Source organism: Doryrhamphus excisus, linkage group LG1, assembly GCF_037039965.1.
Source record: "Doryrhamphus excisus strain RoL-2023G ecotype Guam linkage group LG1, RoL_Dexc_Guam_v1.1, whole genome shotgun sequence".
Lineage (NCBI taxonomy): Eukaryota > Metazoa > Chordata > Actinopteri > Syngnathiformes > Syngnathidae > Doryrhamphus > Doryrhamphus excisus.
The window spans coordinates 21,653,211-21,674,589 of record NC_136357.1 but is presented as its reverse complement, the minus strand read 5'-3'; the positions used below and the strand labels follow the sequence as shown (position 1 = coordinate 21,674,589).

Here is a 21,379-nt window from a genome sequence, read left to right as displayed (position 1 = left end):
AGTTTTGTTGAGGCTTTCTTGCTAGCCGCTCTTTGAGCTAGAACAGAGTTCTCACCCTCGACCCTGTGAAAGACATGCAGGCTTCCTGTGTTAAGGCTTGGCCACCTGTATGGGGTTAAGATTGGGGTCAGATCTGTCACGGGAGTCTCTGGGGGCCCCTATTTTGTAACAGCAAGGGACTGACATGGAACATGCCACAAAAAGAAAAGCCGTCAGGTTCCCAGTGCCTCTTTTGTGCGACATCTTTCAACGATAAATGATTGGCGTATCTGCTGCCATTTCCCCCTTTTGTTTGCGTCCATTCGGTCTTGAGAGCAGATAATGAAATTGACCATTATGTGTGATGTGTTTGCAGGCCGTGTGCGCGCACACATGAAACCACAAGGTTGTTTACAAAGGAAGCATTGAGTTAGAAAAAGGAAAATGTCAACTTTTATCATGCCACTGCACAACCATTTGGCATTAGTTGGAAAATATCCCCCCAAGTAGTGCTACATCCGTCAAATGGGATGGAGATGGAGAACGGGTGGCGTGGGGGTGGGGGTTCCAATTTGAAAGACATTCTTGTAAGTACTCATGTGTAAGGAGTCCTGCGGCAGGTCATGTTGCCGTGTGACAGGCAAGCATTCGTCTTGTCGAGTAGCTCACTTCCTGGGTCTCATTGCCAGGATTTGCGTGTCAGCTTTCTGTAATTAATAGCCAGTAGCCCCCACAGCCCGTCGTTAGACCAGGTGCTGCTTGGATCTGGTCTGGCATTGAACAACAGCAGACAAGCTGGCAGTTGGCGTTGTTATTGGGACAGAACTCATTGCCATCTTTCTCTTTTGTATACATATCAGCTGACTGTGTACATAGAAACAAGCAGGTCGCCGCCAAAACAAAGAGAGGTTTAATGGTTGTGAATTTTAATGCCGCACTGCTGATGGATATCTTATTGGTAAAGGATGTGGTTCATTTAGTCTACTTTGTGTCAAGCGCCATTCCGCTCATGTCCTGTGCTGTTTAGCAGAGCTTGCGGCTCTGACAGATTGCCGTCTCGATGGGGAGATTTATCCAGCCAGCACTGCCAAAGGCACTGACACCATCATTAGGCTTTGATCAGCTGCAGTCTGCAAAAGGAAGAGGGGAGAGTAATATTCTTGATCTAATTACTCGCAGACATTTCAGGCAATGTAATATGTGATTTAACCTCTTCTCAGAAGCTATAAAAGGAAGCTGGGTTAATCTTCCTAGCAACCTCTTTTCCATGCGGGGGAGAGCGCCTTAAATTTCCTTCACTTGGAGTGTGTCGAGAGTCCGCCGACCTTTTTTACAGGGCCCTATGATTTCCGCATTAATGGAATTGGCTGATAAAAACGCAATCTACCACCGGAATCTCGCATGATGTGAATGGAATGCCGTGAGAAGGAACGTTTGTGCGGGGAAGTATTTTCCTGGTCAAGCGCTCAATTGCGGCGGAATCGCCTGACAAACACCGCACCATACCGCACCCTCCCATACGAAACACCTCAAAACGGCAAACTGAATCACCGGAGAAAGTTGGCAAAAACGGCTAGGATGACTGTATGTGTGAGTGGCTTTATATCCTGTTGTTTTACCGCTTGTTAAATGGGACTTTTATACTTTGCCCGCTTTTCTGACCTATACATGTAGTTAGAATGTTGTATTCTCGTCTTAAATAATGCTAAAGTTTCAGATAATGAGGTCTGCGCATTTGGAAGTGAGCCCTGAAAAAAGTTTGGGCTGGTTCTAATTTTTTTCTAGAGCTGTGACGTCACAATTCGCAGAGCTTCCTTATATGGGCATGCCCGGGTACCAGCTGGAGGCTACACATGGGCAAAGCTGTACTATTTATCCATTTGTCCTATCTGTGTTTACTTTGTGTAAGTAAGCGGTTGTCTGTGTAGTATTATATAGTCTACATAGAGGGAGTGGTCTGCAAATTACTAGCTCACCAATATCTGGAGTTGCTAGCAGCAAATAGTTTTTAAAAACATGTAATGACCACTCTTTGAGTTGATACAAGGTAAGTCAGGGGTCTACAGCCAGTAACTCATGAGCTACCAGGAGTCCCTAAACCACTTTTAATTGCTTAATATTGTTTATTTATTGTCACAAAAGTACACACAGAATGGTAATGGTTTAATTTCATTTGAACATGCATCAGATTACAATTGAGTGCATCCCATAATCAGTTCCCAGTTCCACATGTCCAAAAGGAGTAGGAAGAAGCAAAGCTTATTAAATCCTACCCCTCCATCTGGTACTTTAACAATCAGTAACTGTTCACTTCCTGCTTTCCGTAATACAGTTTAAGTTTTTTAATTTTTTAATTTTTTATTTTTTGTCCCATACCGAAGTACGAGGTGATATGACCATACTACAATGACATAATGGGTACCATAGTAAGTGTCAATATAGTGATACATATAGCACATCATGACTGGTTCAAGACTCTTCATCCTTGTATTTAGCAAACATCAACTGCTTGTATTGTTTCTTGAATTGGCTCATCGTTGTGCATTGTTTGATTTCCTTACTCAATCCATTCCATAGTTTGATTCCACATACTGAAATGGCTAGCATAACGTAGTCCTAGCAGAAAGTGTTTCAAATTTCGTTCTTCCCAGAGATCATATTTCTCATAATGTCGGGTTGGAGGGGGGGTCAACGGATTTGACAGGGCCCTAACAAAATGTTCATTCGCCTGTGTGCATTTAGCTGCTACTACTCCTTTTCCGAGTTGTGTGCATCCTGCTAATGGATTATTTTGTTCCCAACTCCTCCCTTTTCACTCCTCAGCAAGATGAGCGCTGGAGATTTGATTGAACAAATAGATTGCAACAGGAATGGAGGGCTTTGGGTTAATCAGTCAAACGTAGTTAAACAATTCTTTGGACATGAAGAGATTAGTCTTGCCTACCCCTTAGCTCTTCAGAGCCCGTTCTATCCAGCGCAGACCAGGCTTTTAGGGCCAAGGGCCACAGGCTGTGGCCTGGCCTGATCCACGGAGAACCACACACTCACACAGCCCTCAGCATGCTCCATTGCCTCTGAATGCGTCGCTACTCTCTTCCGCCTTTGTTACAGAGTACAATTGAAATGATGGATTAGCAAATTAAATGCAGACCTTTCTATTCTTGGACATCCTTTTCGCAGCGTCTTCTCAGGATCTATGCCACACACATTCTCAGCTCATTAAGTGTATGTGTTTTAACTCATCTTTCTATTTTTAAAAAATATTCCACAGAGTCTTGGCCCCCATCAAGCCTCTGGGCATCTTTTCTACTCAGGCCGAAATCTTGGACATTCTCTTACATTTTTATGATGAAGCGCTTATCACACTGATAGAAAGCGACTATGGCCGTCCCTCGTTCTTAGCGATGGTTTGCTTCCAGACCTGATTGTGGTAAAGTGAATAGTTTCATAGTTAGCATGGAAATCCTGTTTGTGTAAACACGGCTTTTAACATTGTTCAAGATGTGATCAACTATAATCTCCTCTCATTCATTGTTTGCAACACATTGAGCAATCCTTGTGCTAACCATCGAACCAGTTAACCTAAAATTTATTTATTCTAAACCTAAGACGTTAAATAAAATGCTACTTCCACGCCGAATGTGAGGAGAACCTTTTTTTTATGGTGCAACATGCAGTGTTAAGGTAATGTAATGTAAGCCAGTGTCTCAATGTTTTGTGTCATTACTGCCGCCTGGTGACCAGAATACTACATATCACTTGCATTTCAATATGTTTTTACTAACAATAGACCACAAAATAGCGATTATGTATTAATTAATTTCTTAAATTAATTATTTATTGATATAACAAGGGATAGAACTGCAATATTGCGAGGATGACATAATGAAATGCCCTTCTGGAAACCTTTCATCAATTTGACTGTTTTTCCAAATAGAGGCATGATTGTCCCTCATTTATTGTGGTTAATTGGTTCCAGACCCGACCACAATAAGTGAATTTCCACTAAGTAGGATCCCTTATTGGTAAATTTAGTATTTTTGTCTTTACACCATAGAAAACTTGCTTTAAGACCTTCTAAATGTGATTTTTCCAACATGCTAACACTCAGCATCTCTACAGTAGCTTGCGATGTCACACGTCACTTCCAAAGCCCCGCCTCTTAAAGGCGCAGACAAATCACACATATTACACGAATATACACAAGACATTCTAAATGCTTTGTATTTGTATGTTTCTTTGTTTAACCATTTTTATGATTGAGAACGCTTAATTTGGGCCAATAACACATATAATTAGCATATGTTTTGACTGGGAGGGATGACTGTGATATTAGAAACGGCCCTAATTGTAACCTTGTTCATGCACATTTATAATACAGTTGAGAATTTATCACCCATTTAAAACACATTCCACACAAGATAAATGCCCCTATAATCATTGAGAAGTTACTGTGTAATGAGGTTCCCAAGTAAGATAGCATTGCTGTGTTGGATGGATACATTTGCAAATGATCTACGGCCCTGACTGCTTGTCTTTTGCATCAGTTTCATCTCTGTGTTTTCACCATTCAGGTTTTAAGTCACTTTTTGTGGGTTTCCGACTCGCCATTACCACAGGTCACTGCTCTCTCACCCCCCTCCTGCCCCACGGTCCCTCCTCCGCTCTTGTTTGGAGGGAGGACCACTGTGCACTGAACAGACCCCAATTAGCAAGGCTAGCAGGCCTCCTGAAGGTCACTCCCAGAGCGTTGGTGTGAGAACAAAAGAGTTCTAGGAGGATAAGGAGAGGCCCTGAGTTAAGTGTCTGAGATTCTCAGCTGGATTGTGAACACAATAGCCACTCTCTTATTCACACAGAGAAATCTTTTTTTTTTCATGTCCTCCACATTAAGAAGGTGCAGGTTTTGTAGGAATGGACTCAGGTTATTGCTAAAGGTCAATCCTCCTTGGCGAATTGTCACAGTACACTTTGACCATATCTGGGAGAGCCATTTGTCATTAGCTCCAAAGTCCCCTGCTTCATCAGCCCACGTCTGGTGTCGGCTATCTCGGCCTGATTGATGGCGCTGTCCTTATTGCAGGCAACAGGGGTCGATGGCAAAAATTTGCTGCTGGTTGCATTAATGCTCTGCTCAATGCTTTAGACCTTTGAGCATGCCTCATCAGTCTTGAATCACTGGATGGTCGCCGGAGAGCTGGCTGATGCACCAAAGTGAGAGAGCGGGATACGTATGGAAATGTTATCAGCCGAGCTAACTACGTTACTCATATGACTGTACCCATCTCACAGGGGACTGGGGATATATTCATTTCAGTTACCACACACAGTAACACTGGTTACCGTACATTTTAAAACGGCCTTGAAGTTCAACCCTAATGAAACATTGAAATTAATTCCTGCAGAGGAAAACAAAGATGTTTATGCATCAGACTAGTTTGACATTTCAGAGCTCGTTGCTTTGGTTCACACCTAACTTTCAGTTTTAAACCAATGCTTGTGAAGAAGTCATAATTCCGGTGCCATGACAACGCGGGTACACAACTGAGCACTTGTGTAGGCTCTTAGTTCGGCAGGCCGAGGGGCTCTGAGAGGATCAGATGTTCATCTGCAGACACAGGGGTGAGATGTTTGCCATGCTTGGCCTGCGCTTGCCTGGCTTTCCATAGAGTCAACGTTGGGCTGACCCTTGCCTCATGCCCAGAGCCAGTGCCTGCTGAGAGGCAACCACAACCACACAGGAAGTGGCGGCGAGAGCCACAAATGTCCCGTGAGTTGCCAGACATCTCGCATGGAGGAAGATCATTTTAATTCCTGTGCTGGTCCGTTGAAGCAAGGGGGAGAAGTCTTTTGGTCTAGCTGGAGGCTAGACTGAATGTCAGCGCTGACACGAAGACGGCTGACCTTACCAACCTTTCGAAGGCACAGCAAGGGGGTGTCATCAATTGAACAGGCACAGAACAGGATTTGGAATTAGCATTTGTGCTTTTAGAGCTGAATTTCAATATTTTGCACAGTTCTTGATAAAGATTCACCAGGACTGTCCGTAGCATAGTGCAGAATTTCTTGATACAGAAAGCCTGCAAACTATTTATGACTACAATCCATGTTGGTGGATTTAGTCTCTTTTAGGGTGGTTTTGTCAGTCAGCGCTCACACATTTCTGCCTAGCAGGGCTGCTTTGAACCCCAACCCTCGCTACCTACGGTCAGTCCAGCTGTGCTCACAAGCAGCCCAGGCCTGGTTAACTCCGGGTCAATACTATTCATTGGGGTAGAACATTTTTCACTGCATATGTCAATAGGAAAGGAGTATAAACGCAAGAGGAGGTCTGTGGGGCATCTGTGTGCGTGTCTGTGTGGGAGAGAGACTTGTGGGAACAGCTGCATTGATAGTTTTGTTTACAGAGCACTCAAAGCTGAGACATAAGCTGTGGGAACACCTGGATAGAGAGGATATGGTACGAGAGACGGTGGTGGTGTCAGCTCTGCTGTTGGCCCCGTACCAAGAAAAATGTACGTCCACAGACAAACACCGCCGATGTGCGAGTAAAGCCCCGGTTTTCCATAAACAACACTTAACAAAGCGGACTGCTTTCTTCCTTTAATCCCAGGCTCAATTTGTCACTGGGGTGTCCAATTTGTCATAAGCGCTTTGACTGAGCCAGGCAAAGTATGTGTGAGGAGGAACACAAAATGGATGCACCTGTTAATAAATTAAATCAGAACACTTCATCTTAAATGTGTCTTTACCTCTGCCAACACAGAGTTAGTCCTACTTACACAGGAGGAGGGCTAGTCAGCTCTTGCGAACGGCTCCGAAGTCTGGACCCATTTCAGGGCGACCCCTTTAACGAAAACGTACTCGGTACTAGGATTGTCACGATACAGTCAGGTCACAGTTAGCTTTGCACACGATCGTAGATCCCTACTGCATAGCTGGAGTGAACAGCAAAAAAGAGGGTATAAAGGTTGCTGGATGAAGACGGTGTTAACAATTAACAGTATGAATTAAATCATGGCGAACGTGGGATGGAAGCGCTCACGGCGCTAACCCGGCTGCAGAGAGATAGAACATTATATTTAACTTTTTCTGTATATATTTAAAGATAATATACTATTTTATTTCAGCGACTATTCTATTGTTTACATTTTAATACAACTTTGCACGCATATTTGGCTTTGATTTTCATCTAAACTAACTTTGTGGGAAAAATATGGGGATATACTAATATGAAATATCGATATTCAACCTAAATATATCGGGAAATGAGTTTTGGTCCACATCACCCGGCCCTACTTTCAAAGTACATTCTTTAGATCTCTTCCATTTACCACTACTGCAGTCATGCGGTTTGTATCAAAAGCAGGCACGTTCACCTCAACAGTTTTATGAAACTGCCTTCTGAATATCCTGATTATATCACGCAGCCTCTCGCGCGTGCACGCTCAGATGACAGATTGACAGGCAGGGTGATGTCTTATCGCTGATGGTCTTGTACGTATGCCGGGACTTGGGGGATATGTGATGGTCACTGTGATGGTGCTGCAATGATGGTTACCAGAAGTTGTCTAAAAGGTAACCAAGCATCCTCCCATGTCCGATGGTTCTGATATTGGCTCTATATAAGTTCCACGTTTGTAGCAACAATTTGAAGACTTTCAGATGCAGACTATTCCCATTCATCTGTTATTGTGCTTATGTATAACTCTTTGATTCGATAAGGCATTGACTAAAATATGTGCCAAAAGCGCTGACAGTATCCTTGTTGTACCTGAAAGGAAGTGATGTGAGAATGTTTCACCTATTGGAAAGAGTACCCGCTCTGCACCACTTAGGGCTGCCAAAGAAGACGGTTCAATTATTGAGACATGGTTTGAATTTGTGTTGTTGCAAAGACGAAAAGACCACAGATTTTATTTAATGTTTCAGTCATTATTTGAGAAAACATTGGAATGAATATACCGTGGCCATTGAGACCCGTTTTCAAATGTTTGTGCTTCTTGGTTGCAAATGCAAGTCTGTTGTAGTCTGGACTGTCCTAACCTTATTTTCAGCATTGTCTCCTGTCACGGGTTAATCGATGTTTACATTGAGTAAATCAGTCTCAGTCCGCTGTCCTTTCTTTTTGCCAGTGTCACCCCCCACCCACCCCCCCACCCCCCAACCCCCCCACCCCCCCACCCCCTCCCCACCCTAAAGTGGTTTCTGTCACGTCAGAGTAAACTGACCGTTTCTTCACTGAGCTCCTGGCTGCACTCCGGATGGATTTGCTGCAGATAAATAAATAACCAGGCTGGCAGCCCTCACTTTGCATCCACATCCACACTGCATTTCATCAGGTGTAAACATGTCTGTCAAACGCCACAGCCAGGGGGCCCGTGCATTTTTTTGGCATTCATGACACCAAGCGCTTCAGAGTCTGCCAACCTGACCTTGGCCAGACTACGCATGACTGAACACACTTTCCTCCGTCTTCCACATTTTTAGAACTCTTTAGGAAGCTGAGTGGGCTTAAGTGGCCCGCTTGCAAATCTGGGCCCAAGGACCTCAGCTGGCTCTCCTAGCATCGCCATCAAGGGGGTCCGTTAATGGTCCTAAAATGGCTCTGGCCTTGATAAAAAGCTGGGCCAAGCTACTCACTCCTACACTCCTACTCATCCTGTTCTTCATTTGGGTGAGTCCTGAATACCATCCGAATAGTTTGGTCTGCAGGATTTAATTAGGACAAGACAGAAGAATACGTTGAGGTGCCTTTTTTTTATCAAATGGCTCTCAAACGCAGCTGTTCCAATGTGACATCAGCACATAATGTTTTTCATTGCCTCTTTGTTGCAGAGAATTTTCACCTCTTTCTGGCTCAAGCTTAGCGGTTTCACATCCACATTCACTCCCAAAAGCATGTCTTTCATGGTGCCTCATAGCCTTCTAAACCTCTTGTCATTTCACAGTCATTTGGTTGATATGTTTCCTTTGGTGTTGTCATTTGTAGGCTATTTATTTACTATGCTCAGCAGAAGGTATGAGTGCAAGATGCTGAAATTGGTCTTTAGAGCGGCAACAATCAATACAATTAATCAACAATATTGTGGGGTCCAATGAATCCTTTTGTAATATTTTTCAATTTCCTTAGTCATCCATGAAAGCAGGCCTATCATCGTTGTATTTTAGGCAAAACTAAATATTCACACACATCAGTTTTGACTTTGGGAAACAGTGATGGCATTACTTATTTCTGATATGTCGCAAACCAACTCACTAACTGTATGTGTTTGGTTCATATTGATTTGGTCTGATTTTGGCCTAACCGATTCACCGAAACACGATGCCATTGTGGGGGAAAACATTATAATAGTAGGAGAATAAAGCCAAACTATACCGGTATTACAGAAATAAAGTCAGAACATTAAAAACATGTAAATGTTGAAATATTTATATATATATATATATATTTTTTTTTTTTTTTAAAAAGTGTCATGTAAGGAGAAAACTTTATACAAATAATATTCAAGTTGTCACCACATTGCTTACCGCCCTTATCCTGCAATGCGTGCTAACGATAACAAGTTAGCCTCTAATTTATTGTAAACTTAAGGGGTTTCAGTTGGAGTGGGGAAGAAAGACAAAGCAAAAAGCCAAAACCACTTCCACATGGAATAGGATAAGTTTTTTTCCCCACCCTATCGATGTAATGGCATGTTTCATCAATGTTTTGTGTCTTTACTGACGCCAGAGTACGACATATAACCTATGCCGCTGGCAGGGCACATACAGAATAGACAAATCATTCCCACTCACATTCATAACTAACAATTTGGAGTCGCCAATTAGCCTAGCATGTTTTTGTGGGAGGAAACCAGAGTACTTATAGAAAACCCATGCAGGCACACGGAGAGCATGCAAACTCCACACAGAGATTCGAACCCAGGTCTTCCTGATCTCATGACTGTGTGGCCTACATGCTAACCACTCATCCACCATGCGGCCCGACATACAGTAGCAAGAAAAAGTATGTGAACCCTTTGGGATTGCTTGGATTTCTGCATATAAAATTAATTTTTAAATTTATTTTATGACCAATTTATGCAGAAATCCAAGCAATCCCAAAGGGTTCACATACTTTTTCTTGCCACTGTATAATATAATGGGCCATAGTCAACCAAGAACCAGTGATTATTAGCGTGATAAAGTGAGGGACTACCGTACTTGTGCAATACACCAGAATAGAAATGGGACAAGCAATCGTGTCGAAGCAGGACTCCTCTGTCAGAGCAGGCCAGGTCAGGCCAGGCCGGGCCAGGAAGGAGAATGGGTAATCCAGCACGGTGCAAATGGTGTGGTCCGAGTTTGCCCCCTAACTTATTCACTGCTTCACAGCATTATACTCGCAGCTAGCAATTCCTTTCAAGCACTTTTGTTTGGATAGCCAGACAATGGTCATCTCAATGTGTCATTTCTTGCTAACATGCTGAAGAGCCAAAGCTCTTTCCTTTTTCTTTTGACAGAATGCTTGAGCATTCATGAGTAAAAAAAAAAAAAAAACTTTCCTCCTGCTCCTTTTCTTTCTTTACTTCCTATTCACACAGAAAAGTAATTTCTCTCTCTGCCCCTGAGAGAATCAACACACTGAAGTTGCATTGAATTTCGACTTTTTTTCTTGGCTCTATTTCAGACTCATAACCTGGGGGTAAACATGCAATTAAAATAACATCAGCCTGCTTTCCCCACCACTCTTCTCCGCGGCACCAGTTAGTACAAGCACTGAACAACATGGTGACTTGGTTGTCCTAATTACTTTTGCTTTAATTGCTATAGAAAGCTGCAAATATTGCACCAAAGATGCTTATTTGCCCCCCAACTTTGCGTTGCTTATCTTCAAGGATGTATATGTGCTTACGCTAAGCTGATTTTGCTTACCTTATTGAGAAACGCTGCTTTGATTTCCTGTGTCATGCTTCTGACGGTTGGAGACATCTGGCCTTATTTCCTAAACGACTTCCACCTCTGTTGTTCCTTCTCTTTTTTAACTTCATTTGTTTTCATTCTTTACATTCAGAAAATGGGTCAGCTTTTATGGGAAGAGTTTGACACAGCGCAAGACATCCCTTGCTCAAGCCCTACTTTGTTGTCTCCCATTTTATTTGGCGCAAATGCAAGCCGCACCGCTATTTGCATGATAGTATTGTGTTGTAAGTACCCAGTGGCGACTTGCCGACTCGACTAATACTCTGAGAACCATGTGTCTGCTGTCTGCACGAGGCTGATAGTGTGAGATGCCTGGCCAAACTCTACTGAAGCCGTCCTTGCTCCATGGGTCTGCTCAGCAGGCTCGGGCCCCGGACAGGGACAGGACAGAACTGGCTGTGTCTCCGCATCACAAAGGCTGCTAAGCCTCCTGTTTGTCTGTAGGGGCTGATGGCTGGAGGGCTCAGACCAGACAGGCAGAGCCCCCTGCCTGGTGGTCACAGGGCAGTCCATAACAAGAAGAAGCCTGCAGCCAAGCCAGTCAAGTGCTGACTACCTCCTGCAGAGAGGTGCCAGAGACAGCTCAGCCCGTCTGGACTCTGGATCTGTGTCAGTGACATTGCCATAATATTGGGAACACCTCCCAACGTAGCCTGGTAAAGTTCAACAGGCACTGCTAGCATGCTGTAGCTCATCTTGCCTGTGAAAAACAAAAGTCACATCAATGTTCCAAACTGTACCGTGGCTAGCTGAACAGCACTTTACCACATGATGGGAAGAACCAAGTCAAAGTACAGGGGTAAAAAACAAGCTTCAGATTAATCGACTAAGAAAATAATTGTTAGTTGCGGCCTGAGTTGTCTTAGGTCAGGGGTGTCCAAAGTGCGGCTTGGGGGCCATTTGTGAGCAGTGGCTGTTTTTTCATTGGCCCACGGCACACCCTGGACTGGTGGCCAGCCAATCACAGGGCACATATAGACAAACAATCATTCACACTCACATTCATACCTATGGACAATTTGGAATCGCCAATTAACCTAGCATGTTTTTGGAACGTGGGAGGAAACCGGAGTACCCGGAGAAAACCCACACATGCACAGGGAGAACATGCAAACTCCTCACAGAGATGTCAGAGGGTGGAATTGAACTCCGATCTGTGAGGCCCGCGCGCTAACCACTCGACCGCCGTGCAGCCTATAAAGTTTAAATATTGAAGAATTTTTTTTTAAGTTGTAATATTGTCTATATATAGAAATGAATAAAGTTGTAATTGTTAGCAATGCTAGCCTTCTAGGTGTTTTCACTGGTATAAATTAGCATGCCAGCTACAACATTTCAGTCGAGCGTCACATCGTCAGGGTTCGGATTTGACAGCGAGTGAAGCATAACAGTTCGGCATCAGCTTTGCCAGCATTCCCACACCGTTTCTCCCAAAATTGCACGTTACCACCTTACACCATAGCAATAGACGGGCTTGTCATAAGCCGCCTTGTTCAGAAGTTACGGCCGTTCAGCCTTCTATAATGAAGTGAAGGCACACGTAAATGTGTGGAAGCCAGGATGCCTTAGAGCTGTGTCAGTGCAGGTCAGCACGGGGGAATCGTGCCCAAGGCAGGGGGAATCATGCCCAAGCTTGGCACTGGTGAAATGGCAGTGTGTGTGTTCGTGTGTCCTAAATGCACAAGTAGCTTTGACGTGGTGCTGGTACAGACGGTTGGGATTCCCTTCCCTCCTGGCTCTGCACTGTAAGGCAGCGTGTCAGCTGGAGCATTACCATAGGCTGACCTTTGCCGTCGCACTCCTCACTGCATCGTTTTCTGACATTCAGGGGCACTGTGGGGGGACACAAGAAGGGGGCGGATTGATGGCGCGGTGGATGTTTCTCACCTGTAGTGGGTTGATGTGTGGTTGTGTGTGTTTTTTTAAAGGGCATACTTACACTAACCCATTTATTTCGTGCTGGGCTTGGACATGATCCCCCCTGCCTCCACTGGCCACCAGTGCTCACACCGAGTGTTGGTTCAGCCAATCTTCTTTTGCCATAACAGTCGTCCCTCATTTATAGCGGTTAATTGGCGCCAGACCCAGCCGGGATAAGTGAATTTCCTGAATAAGTGAATAAGTAAGATTCCTTATTTACTGCTTATTTTTTCCATTCACATTTTTAGGCATTGTGGAAGGAGGCAGCTTTCATTAGCAATATGAAAAATAAGATATGCCTTTATTATGTATCCAACGGTACTGTCCATGGGTTGTGACTTTTGTATTATTTGGATTATTTCTGTTATGAATTGTGTCGGTTATCATGAATAACATGCTTGGAGCCATCAAATCAGCCACTCTGACCAGGCAATATGCATTTATATGCAATCATGCTGTGCCCAGGCGGATCAGGGCACTCACACCAGCCAAGCTTCCCGGACATCCAGTGTGCAGTAAGCCAAAGTGCGATTGGCTTGGGTGTTTTATTTGCCACTGCGTCAGTCAGCCAGGCTTGTCACCGTTTTCAGTTGTGAAAGCCAGAGCAAAGGCAGTGTTGTATCTGATATGTCCCTCCCCCCCAACCCGGGGGCCCCGGTTGTTGTCAGAGAGATTTCTGTTATCTTTATGTGAAATCTTGGCACCCTGATGAATGAGAGCTGGAAATCCTGCCTGCTGACATCAAGGCGCTGTGTACCTAAACTCCTTCCAAGGCTGAGGGAAAAGAATAACACATCAGACCAATTAAAGTTAACGTATGGCGACACAGCGAATGGAGAGCAGGGATTGCTGCCATATGGTGGTCCAAGCCGGGGAGGGGAAAGAGTAGGAGGCTCGGGGTGCAACTGCTCCAACCAACATCCTCACATCTATCTCCAAGACTGCAGCTCCACCTCCCACCAATCTAGCCTATACTCTGTATCCTCTAACGCCCACCCCCACCCTGCTGCTGTGCCCCTGCGGCACCCCGGGGTGCAACGCCCTCAGGTATCTGTGTAGAAGTTGGCAGCTTCATTAAGGCTTTTTTCCTTCTTCTTGCTGGGGGGATTTAAATGAGCTGTCGTCGTGACCTTTTTGAGCTCCTGCTTTTTAAAAGAAGTTCAGGCGCCCCCCACCCCGCAATAACCCCACATGCAGAAACCTGCCACCTGCCCTTTCTATCTTTCCACGTCTCTGTTTCACTTTGTCACCCTTCCCTCTTCGTGTCTCCTTTCCCTGCAGGGGAAGAGACACTTTTAAGCCATCACCCTGTGGCAGACAGGCATGCCAAGGCTGTTTTGTGGGTAATTGCCACCCTCGTAGAAGCCGTTGGTCTGTGCACACTTGCCGCACTCCTCTGATTCCACGCAGTAAAAGGAGAGGGCCCCGACTCTTTAGACTTAATTTGCTCCCTGACTGTTCTTTAGTGCTGATTAAGCAAGCATCTGTGTTGTTTGGAGTAGAGCAGTAAGCCAAGTGGAGCATGGCTAACGTTTTCTCCCTCTCTATTACATCGGGGTTATTGCAGAGTGGCAGGCACTTATTGAAGCGGTGGCTTCATTTATTCATTTCTTTTCACTCCATCTTAAACCAGCTCCATTGTTGTAATGCCTCCAAAACAAATGCCTGTGAGACTGCAGTATCGATCAGAGACTACCTCGTCAGCGCCAGGTCTCTGGAGTGTGTCCTTTTCAAGTGTACAGGAGTCATTAATTTGCTCTGCTGTGGTCTTGAGGGAAGAAAGTGCAGGTAGCAGGGTCCTACAAGATGACTAACATGCAGTGGAAGTGGAGGAAGTGGAGGGGCTTCATTTGAAGCCGCCAGCCCCTCGGGCTGGTTTCACTTCAGGGGTTTGATGTTTAATTCAAGTTGTTCATGGCACCAAATGTCACCTCACGTGACGCTCCAGGTGTGAATCGGCGTGTAATGGAACTGTGACTTCCTAAGGTGTTTTGCCTGTGATGATAAATTCTTGTAATCAGTACTACTTCTGTATCCCTAAGTAAACTAACCTCTCACTCTTTTTTTTTTTTTTTACTTTTCTCTCCGCAGTGTAAGGAGAAGTGTGTGTCCCATGTTGCATTAGTGTCTGTGTGAAATGCTGGCCTGTCTGCCAGGGCCAGGTGACCTCCCCCTCCAGCTTCTCCCCCACACGCAGATGAACACTGGACCTCAGAAATGTAAGTAGTCAGCTGTGGGCGCCATGAGCTCCCAGCACCATTTTGAATGAAGTACTATGAATGACATATATTATTAGTTGGGCCGTCAAACCACAAATAATTACAGATAGAAGTTTTTCTATGATAAGTACCTTTTGAAAGATCATTCAGCGGGAGACTGCATAATGTTTGCTTTATGCAAATATTTCTTCATTAAATATTCAGGTTTTTTTTTAACAGCCCTGTACAACAAGCAGACATTAGTAAGGTAAACTGTCCATCACTCAAATATAATGCTCTTCAAGCAAATAATCTCACAAAGTCTAATTGGGACTAACTTTACAAATAAAGGTTTGCAAAAACACCAAGCCACTAAGTGAAATGAAAAAATGGGAAAATAAATATTGGCAACTTAAAAAAAATTGAGTGCCAGTAGTTCAGAGATGTAAGACTGCGCCCAGTTAGGTTAACACTTTATCACACCTTTCTTAGTCTGGCGACTTGAACAGCATGGAAGTATGACACCACGGGTCTTTCAACATGCAACTGTTATTTTGTCACCTTTGACAAACGCAGCAGTTCAACGGTAATCAATCACTAAGAAATAATAATCATCCCGCTAATGCCGTTTCATTGAGTTGCGCTCGCTCACTTCCGCCCACAAACTTCTCCAAAAACCTTCTTGTGATTTTACCTCTATGCTGTGAGCATGTAGTACCAGGCACATTGAAAAAAGGTGACCTTTTATACTTTTTCCACTTTTCTGACCCATAAATGTAGTTAGAATTCTGTATTCCCGTGTTCGCCTCACTGTGACATCACAGTGAGCCAGACATCCTTATATGGCCGTGCCCGGGTACAAGCTACTTGGCTCTACAAGTGACAGACCACAGGCGGGGCCGTGGGTGGAATAAATTAAAACACACAAATCCATCTGGAATAGGTACAAATTCTGGAAGATCCAGTAAGCTTCCTGTGCGGGTTATTGTGTTTAGCTGCTCTCTGGGAGTCCACAACTCAATACAAAGAGCTGAAAATGAGCAAAATAGGTCCCCTTTAACTTTTCCAAACACAAAAACCACAGCAGGGGTGGCGGGAGCTCCTCCGTGTAGCATTAGCTTTCGAAAGTGGCCTGAGGTATTGTGGAGCTAGTAGCTAGCCTGCTAGTAGCGAGCCAGTGTGGTGTATGGAGATGTCGTGTAGTTCTTTGGTGCAGCAATGTTAATAATAGGTGGGTTAATATGCAGGTCACATTATGTAAATGGAGCGTTGCTAGCAGGTGCGTCCCATTACGTGCATTCTTAGCTGCCTCTGCACAGAAAAGAGAAACATGTGTGTTCATGTCTCGCATAAGGGTTGTGGATGATGGGCAAAATTCCCCCCAAAAAGTGCAGTTTTCCTTGAAACTACCCCACCATCCCCACCCTGACTGCAGACTAAGTCACTTTTAGGCGACTTGAAAAAAAGTGGTTTCAAAAATACCTGTATTTTTGTTGACACGGCCCCACTGTAGCGTCTTTTAATCGTAAAAAGAGTTTACTGCAAAAATGGCAGTCACCCCTTTGGCGAGCAAGTCGATGCGAAAAAGACTTCTTCCTCCATCCCCTCCTGCCTTTTTCTTCACAAGTGGCAACCCAGCCTCAGTGCGACCCATTTCTCCAGCATTTTCCTTTTTTCCAACGCTCATCAAGACTGTAATTTCAGAATCACAGTAATCAGCCAACCCCCTGGGACTTCAGCAAGCATGAGGGAGTCAGCTAAGTGCCAGCGTCTGTTGCCTCACTCAGGCGGACGAGTGACATGGTGCCGCCATCAACAAGACTGTTACTCCGCTCCCCCTTTGTGCAGCTCACCATGACACATCCGAGCGCAGGGCCAAAGTGAAGTTCAATTTGTTTTTCTGTCCAACTCTGTAATCTCTTTTGGGGCTGGAGCGTGCACGCAGCAGCACGGGCGCTCGTAGCTGTGTGATTTCAATCTGTCCTCCGCACCCTCCATCCTCATCACTCTCACGTAATGGTTTCCCTTTTCATCCACGCTTCAAAGTATCATTAGCAGTCAGTGTTACATCAAAAACCCCGGTGCTCATTTTAAGAAAATAACTATAAAAACACACACTGTCAAGTTAGCGCCAACGGTCCGGGTCCTTGAAAGGGAGCCTTTGAAAAAACGACTGCTAAAGTCGACGTACATACATGTAGCTTTTCTCTGCATCAAATTTCATATCCAAATGAAAAATGTGTCCTCCTAAAATTGCCGCTTTTTTTTCTTCTCAGATTGTTTGTTTTTCTCATACGCTACTAAAATTACATTATTTTTCCTCATAATATTACGAGTAGGCTGCACGGCGGTGGAGTGGTTAGCGCGCAGACCTCACAGCTAGGAGACCCGAGTTCAATCCCACCCTCGGCCATCTCTGTGTGGAGTTTGCATGTTGTCCCCGTGCATGCGTGGGTTTTCTCCGGGTACTCCGGTTTACTCCCACATTCCAAAAACATGCTAGACTCCAAATAGGTCCATAGGTATGAATGTGAGTGTGAATGGTTGTGTGTCTATATGTGCCCTGTGATTGGCTTGTGACCAGTCCAGGGTGTACCCCGTCTCTCGCCCGAAGACAGCTCCAGCACCCCCTGCGACCCTCGTGTGGATAAGCGGTAGAAAATGAATGAATGAATATTACGAGTAGACGGTAGTCTAGTTGCTAAACATCATGGCTTCTCACCAAGTTGACTGACCAGGAAACACTGCCCCCTAGCACTTGGGCGCAGATTTGCACGGCACACGCTTTGCAAGGCTCACGGCGGCGTCATGAGAGATGGCGTAGTGACTACACAGAGGCATGAACCGGCTGGAGCCACGGGTGGACCGCACCACTCTAGACTTTTACCACCTTTCTGTCTGCGTGCGGCGCAGCAGGGTTGTACCATTCCTTGCCCTGAATTGTGTGTGTGTGTGTGTGTGTGTGTGTGTGTGTGTGTGTGTGTGTGTGTGAAAGAAAGTAATGAGATGGTTTGCTCCACCACATTGAGTTTAGCTGTGGCTGGAAATCACGTGAAAGACAGACAGTGTTGACATAACGAGCTTCTATTTTGGCAACCATTCAAGCACTGTCCTTCCAGCACCACTTAGGTCCCACCGAGCCCTGGACTGCTACAAGCTGTATTTGACACCTTCCCTCCCTCTATTTTTACCACGAGTGCCGGACCACCAGGGTCGCTGGGCTTCTGCCTGCTTTTCCACGGCGGCGCCTGTGCGTAAGAGAAGTTGTTTCAAGTTAAGCGCTAGCAGGTTTCCATCAGCGCCAAGGCCAGAGCAGCTGCTGTATTTATCATCAAGGAGTGTCTGTTAGCAGAAGATGGCTGAGGGAGCGTATCAGGTGCGCAGAGATACAACGAGGTCGCGAAGAAAAGGACTCATGGTACAGGCAGGATGTCTCGCGTACCAGGAAGTGGCCCTTGATCCTCCATTCTTCCAGGCAGAGCAAACACGAAGCCCCGCAAGGCCACTGGGCTGATTTGTATTTATTTATTTTTTTGCATCTCACTGACATCAAAAGCCAGCCGTCTTTCTCCCGCTCCTTATAATATTTTCCTTTCTGAATATCTTAGTTCCCTGCTCCGTCGGCCCGGCATGCTGCGTGCAGCTGCTTTTGAAGGAGGGCTGGTGGCCGCGTGCGAGGAGCTGAATTGAACAGTCTAATTTGACACCCAGGCTTCAAACTCAATTTCCCGCTCCTGAGAAAAATTTGCAATTTACAGCAGTGTGAGGCGCGGCCCCCTGCTGCCTAAACCTTGTTCAATAAAAACAGTAGTTTGAATAAAAGGAGCTCTAATTAGAGCCTGCTGACTGTGCACTTGTGTGCCAGCAGCGGGGTAATTAACACATGGCCAAACCAGCCCCTTTCTCCTCGCTGACGGAGATCTGAGATGATGCGCTCCTCGCCACCAGCAGCCGCCTTCAAACTGCACTTATATCCTCATTAACCCTGCCTTGATGCTTAAAGCTCTTCAGTTTATCCAGGTTTGAGGTGAAGGTTGAAATGCTAATAGGCAACACTTGTTTGTGAGCACACATAATCAACAGTTGGGGCTTGTAAGGCTGCTTCTTTCAAACATTTCCGCTCAACTATTTACTCAGCCTGTCGGTGATGGTCACTCCTCTTGGAATGTTCTGAACTCCTGTTTCCATTAGCATATTAATCTTGCCTGGAGATGCAGATGTGACTTGGCTGACTGACTAGCATCGTTGCCATTTGCAGCAAGGCAGTGGACTCCATTTTGCCTGAAGACATCGATATACTGCCTGTGTTTTGCTCGCAGTGCATCATCCCTTTTCCAATTTAATGGATTGGTCCGTTTCCAGATGTAAATACTTGTTACTGCAAACAAAACAAATTATTCCATATTGGATATTATACCTCGGAGAGGTCTAATAGTAGAAACATAAAATGACTTGAGGCAGCCATCCATTAGGAAACGCATAATTCTGGTTCACTACACATGTATTGTCCATCCATCCATCCATTTTCCTCCGCTTATCCGGGTCCGGGTCGCAGGGGCAGCAGTCTCAGTAGGGAAGCCCAGACTTTCCGGTCCCCGGCCACCTCCTCCAGCTCCACCGGGAGGACACCAAGGCGTTCCCAGGCCAGCTGTGAGACATAATCCCTCCAGCGTGTCCTAGGTCTGCCCCGGGGCCTTTTCCCGGCCGGGCATGCCCGGAATACCTCACCAGGGGGGTGTCGGGGAGGCATCCGGACTAGATGCCCGAGCCACCTCAACTGACTCTCTCAATGTGAAGGAGAAGCGGCTCTACTCTGAGCCCCTCCTGGATGACTGAGCTCCTCACCCTATCTCTTAGGGTGAGTCCAGCTACCCTATGGAGGAAACTCATTTCAGCCGCCGGTATCCGCCATCTCATTCTTTCTTCATGTATTGTCACTATGGATTAGGCTTGGCCGATATTGTGATTATGCTAAGGTCCATATTGCCCAACCCTACTATGGATAAACAAAGTGCATGTGTTGCATTGGTCGTTGTGCATACTGGCATAGTGAATCATGTAAATAGTATTTCGTATGTCTGCAGTCAGCTTCCATGCCCGGAAGGTCATTTCTCATTAGCAGTGTGTTGACAGGTGAAGTCTATCTGTGTGTGCTTGCGTGAAGGTGCGTATACATCCATCTGTGTTTGCTTGCACTGGCATTTATTCAGCGGCAGACATTCGGCCTCGGTGTTGGCGGGCGCCGGCTCCAGCTCCTCCTTGGCCCAGACCCCGACATTAATGAGGCTGCCATCAGCAGGCCGGACAGTTTGTCGCACAGCAGCCACGCACACCGCCCTATATGGAACCCCGCACATCACTGCACATTGTTTGCTGCTCACAAATAACAGGATTAATTAGCCAGTTGGCACGGTCGGTGGGTTCAGGCAGTTCCCGGTTCAGTTCCGTGCCTCAACCGGGTGGGCTCTTTGTGAGACTGAGAAACCACAAACTGCTGCCCGACGCTTTACATCGCCACTTCATCAATGGAGGCTAAAGCGCTCCTAATCAATCCATGGTTCCTTTGGTGCCGTAGTGATTGAAACTGTGATAATAATAACAATACAATAATATACATAGCTTCATGGATTATCCACATCCTCACCCAAATGTCATCGTTCTGCTTGGGTCTAAGCCAGGGGTGTCCAAGCGTCGTCCACTGAAAAGGATGTGGGGGGTGATGTAGACATGGAAAGATTTTTTTTAATATTTGAGGGGAAAAAACAGCCTGCATCTCAGCTTTGTGTTGCTCAGCTTTATTGTAATATTAATTTTAATATATCTTTATCGTGTCATAATATTATAGCTTTTACCCAATATAAAATGACATCATTATGGCTGTCATAATATTAATAAAAAACATATTTTATTATTTAATGTCTAATGGCCTGCTAAGTACAAACACACCTTCACGCTCAGCCACGTGCAAACACAACCATGTTGTCACTTTGGCTGGTTAAATATAGCCTGGATGCTTAGCAGGTGTAGCAAATGTCTGCTAGCTAAAGCCAGCAAAGCCCCCCCCCCTGCAGATCAGAGACGCTGCCGCTGTATCTGATTACTCGTCTGCTGTCATGTCGAGCTCTCTGCGTTGTTTTCCCGTCTCCCCATGCAGCCTCAAGGGAATGTCACTGCCGCACTTTTTACCTCAGCCCAAAGAGGTTATTTTTTACCTCTCCTCTGTTGCTTTTGTTTGTTTGTTTGTGGGGGGGGGGTTACGCCAAAAAAGGGACACAGCCGCAATGGGACAGAACGGCACTGATGGAGTTGTCGTGGGG

General features: G+C 45.4%; 1 protein-coding gene across 1 annotated transcript in view; it reads left to right on the top strand.

Moving 5' to 3' along the window:
- fam222ba (family with sequence similarity 222 member Ba) overlaps nt 1-21,379 on the top strand; it is a 37,107-nt gene that overhangs the window by 12,352 nt on the left and 3,376 nt on the right. Inside the window, exon 2 of the mRNA XM_058077334.2 lies at nt 14,956-15,083. Within this exon, the coding sequence (XP_057933317.2) occupies nt 15,002-15,083 (82 nt within the window). The 5' untranslated portion in view covers nt 14,956-15,001. The remainder of the gene's footprint in view (nt 1-14,955; nt 15,084-21,379) is intronic.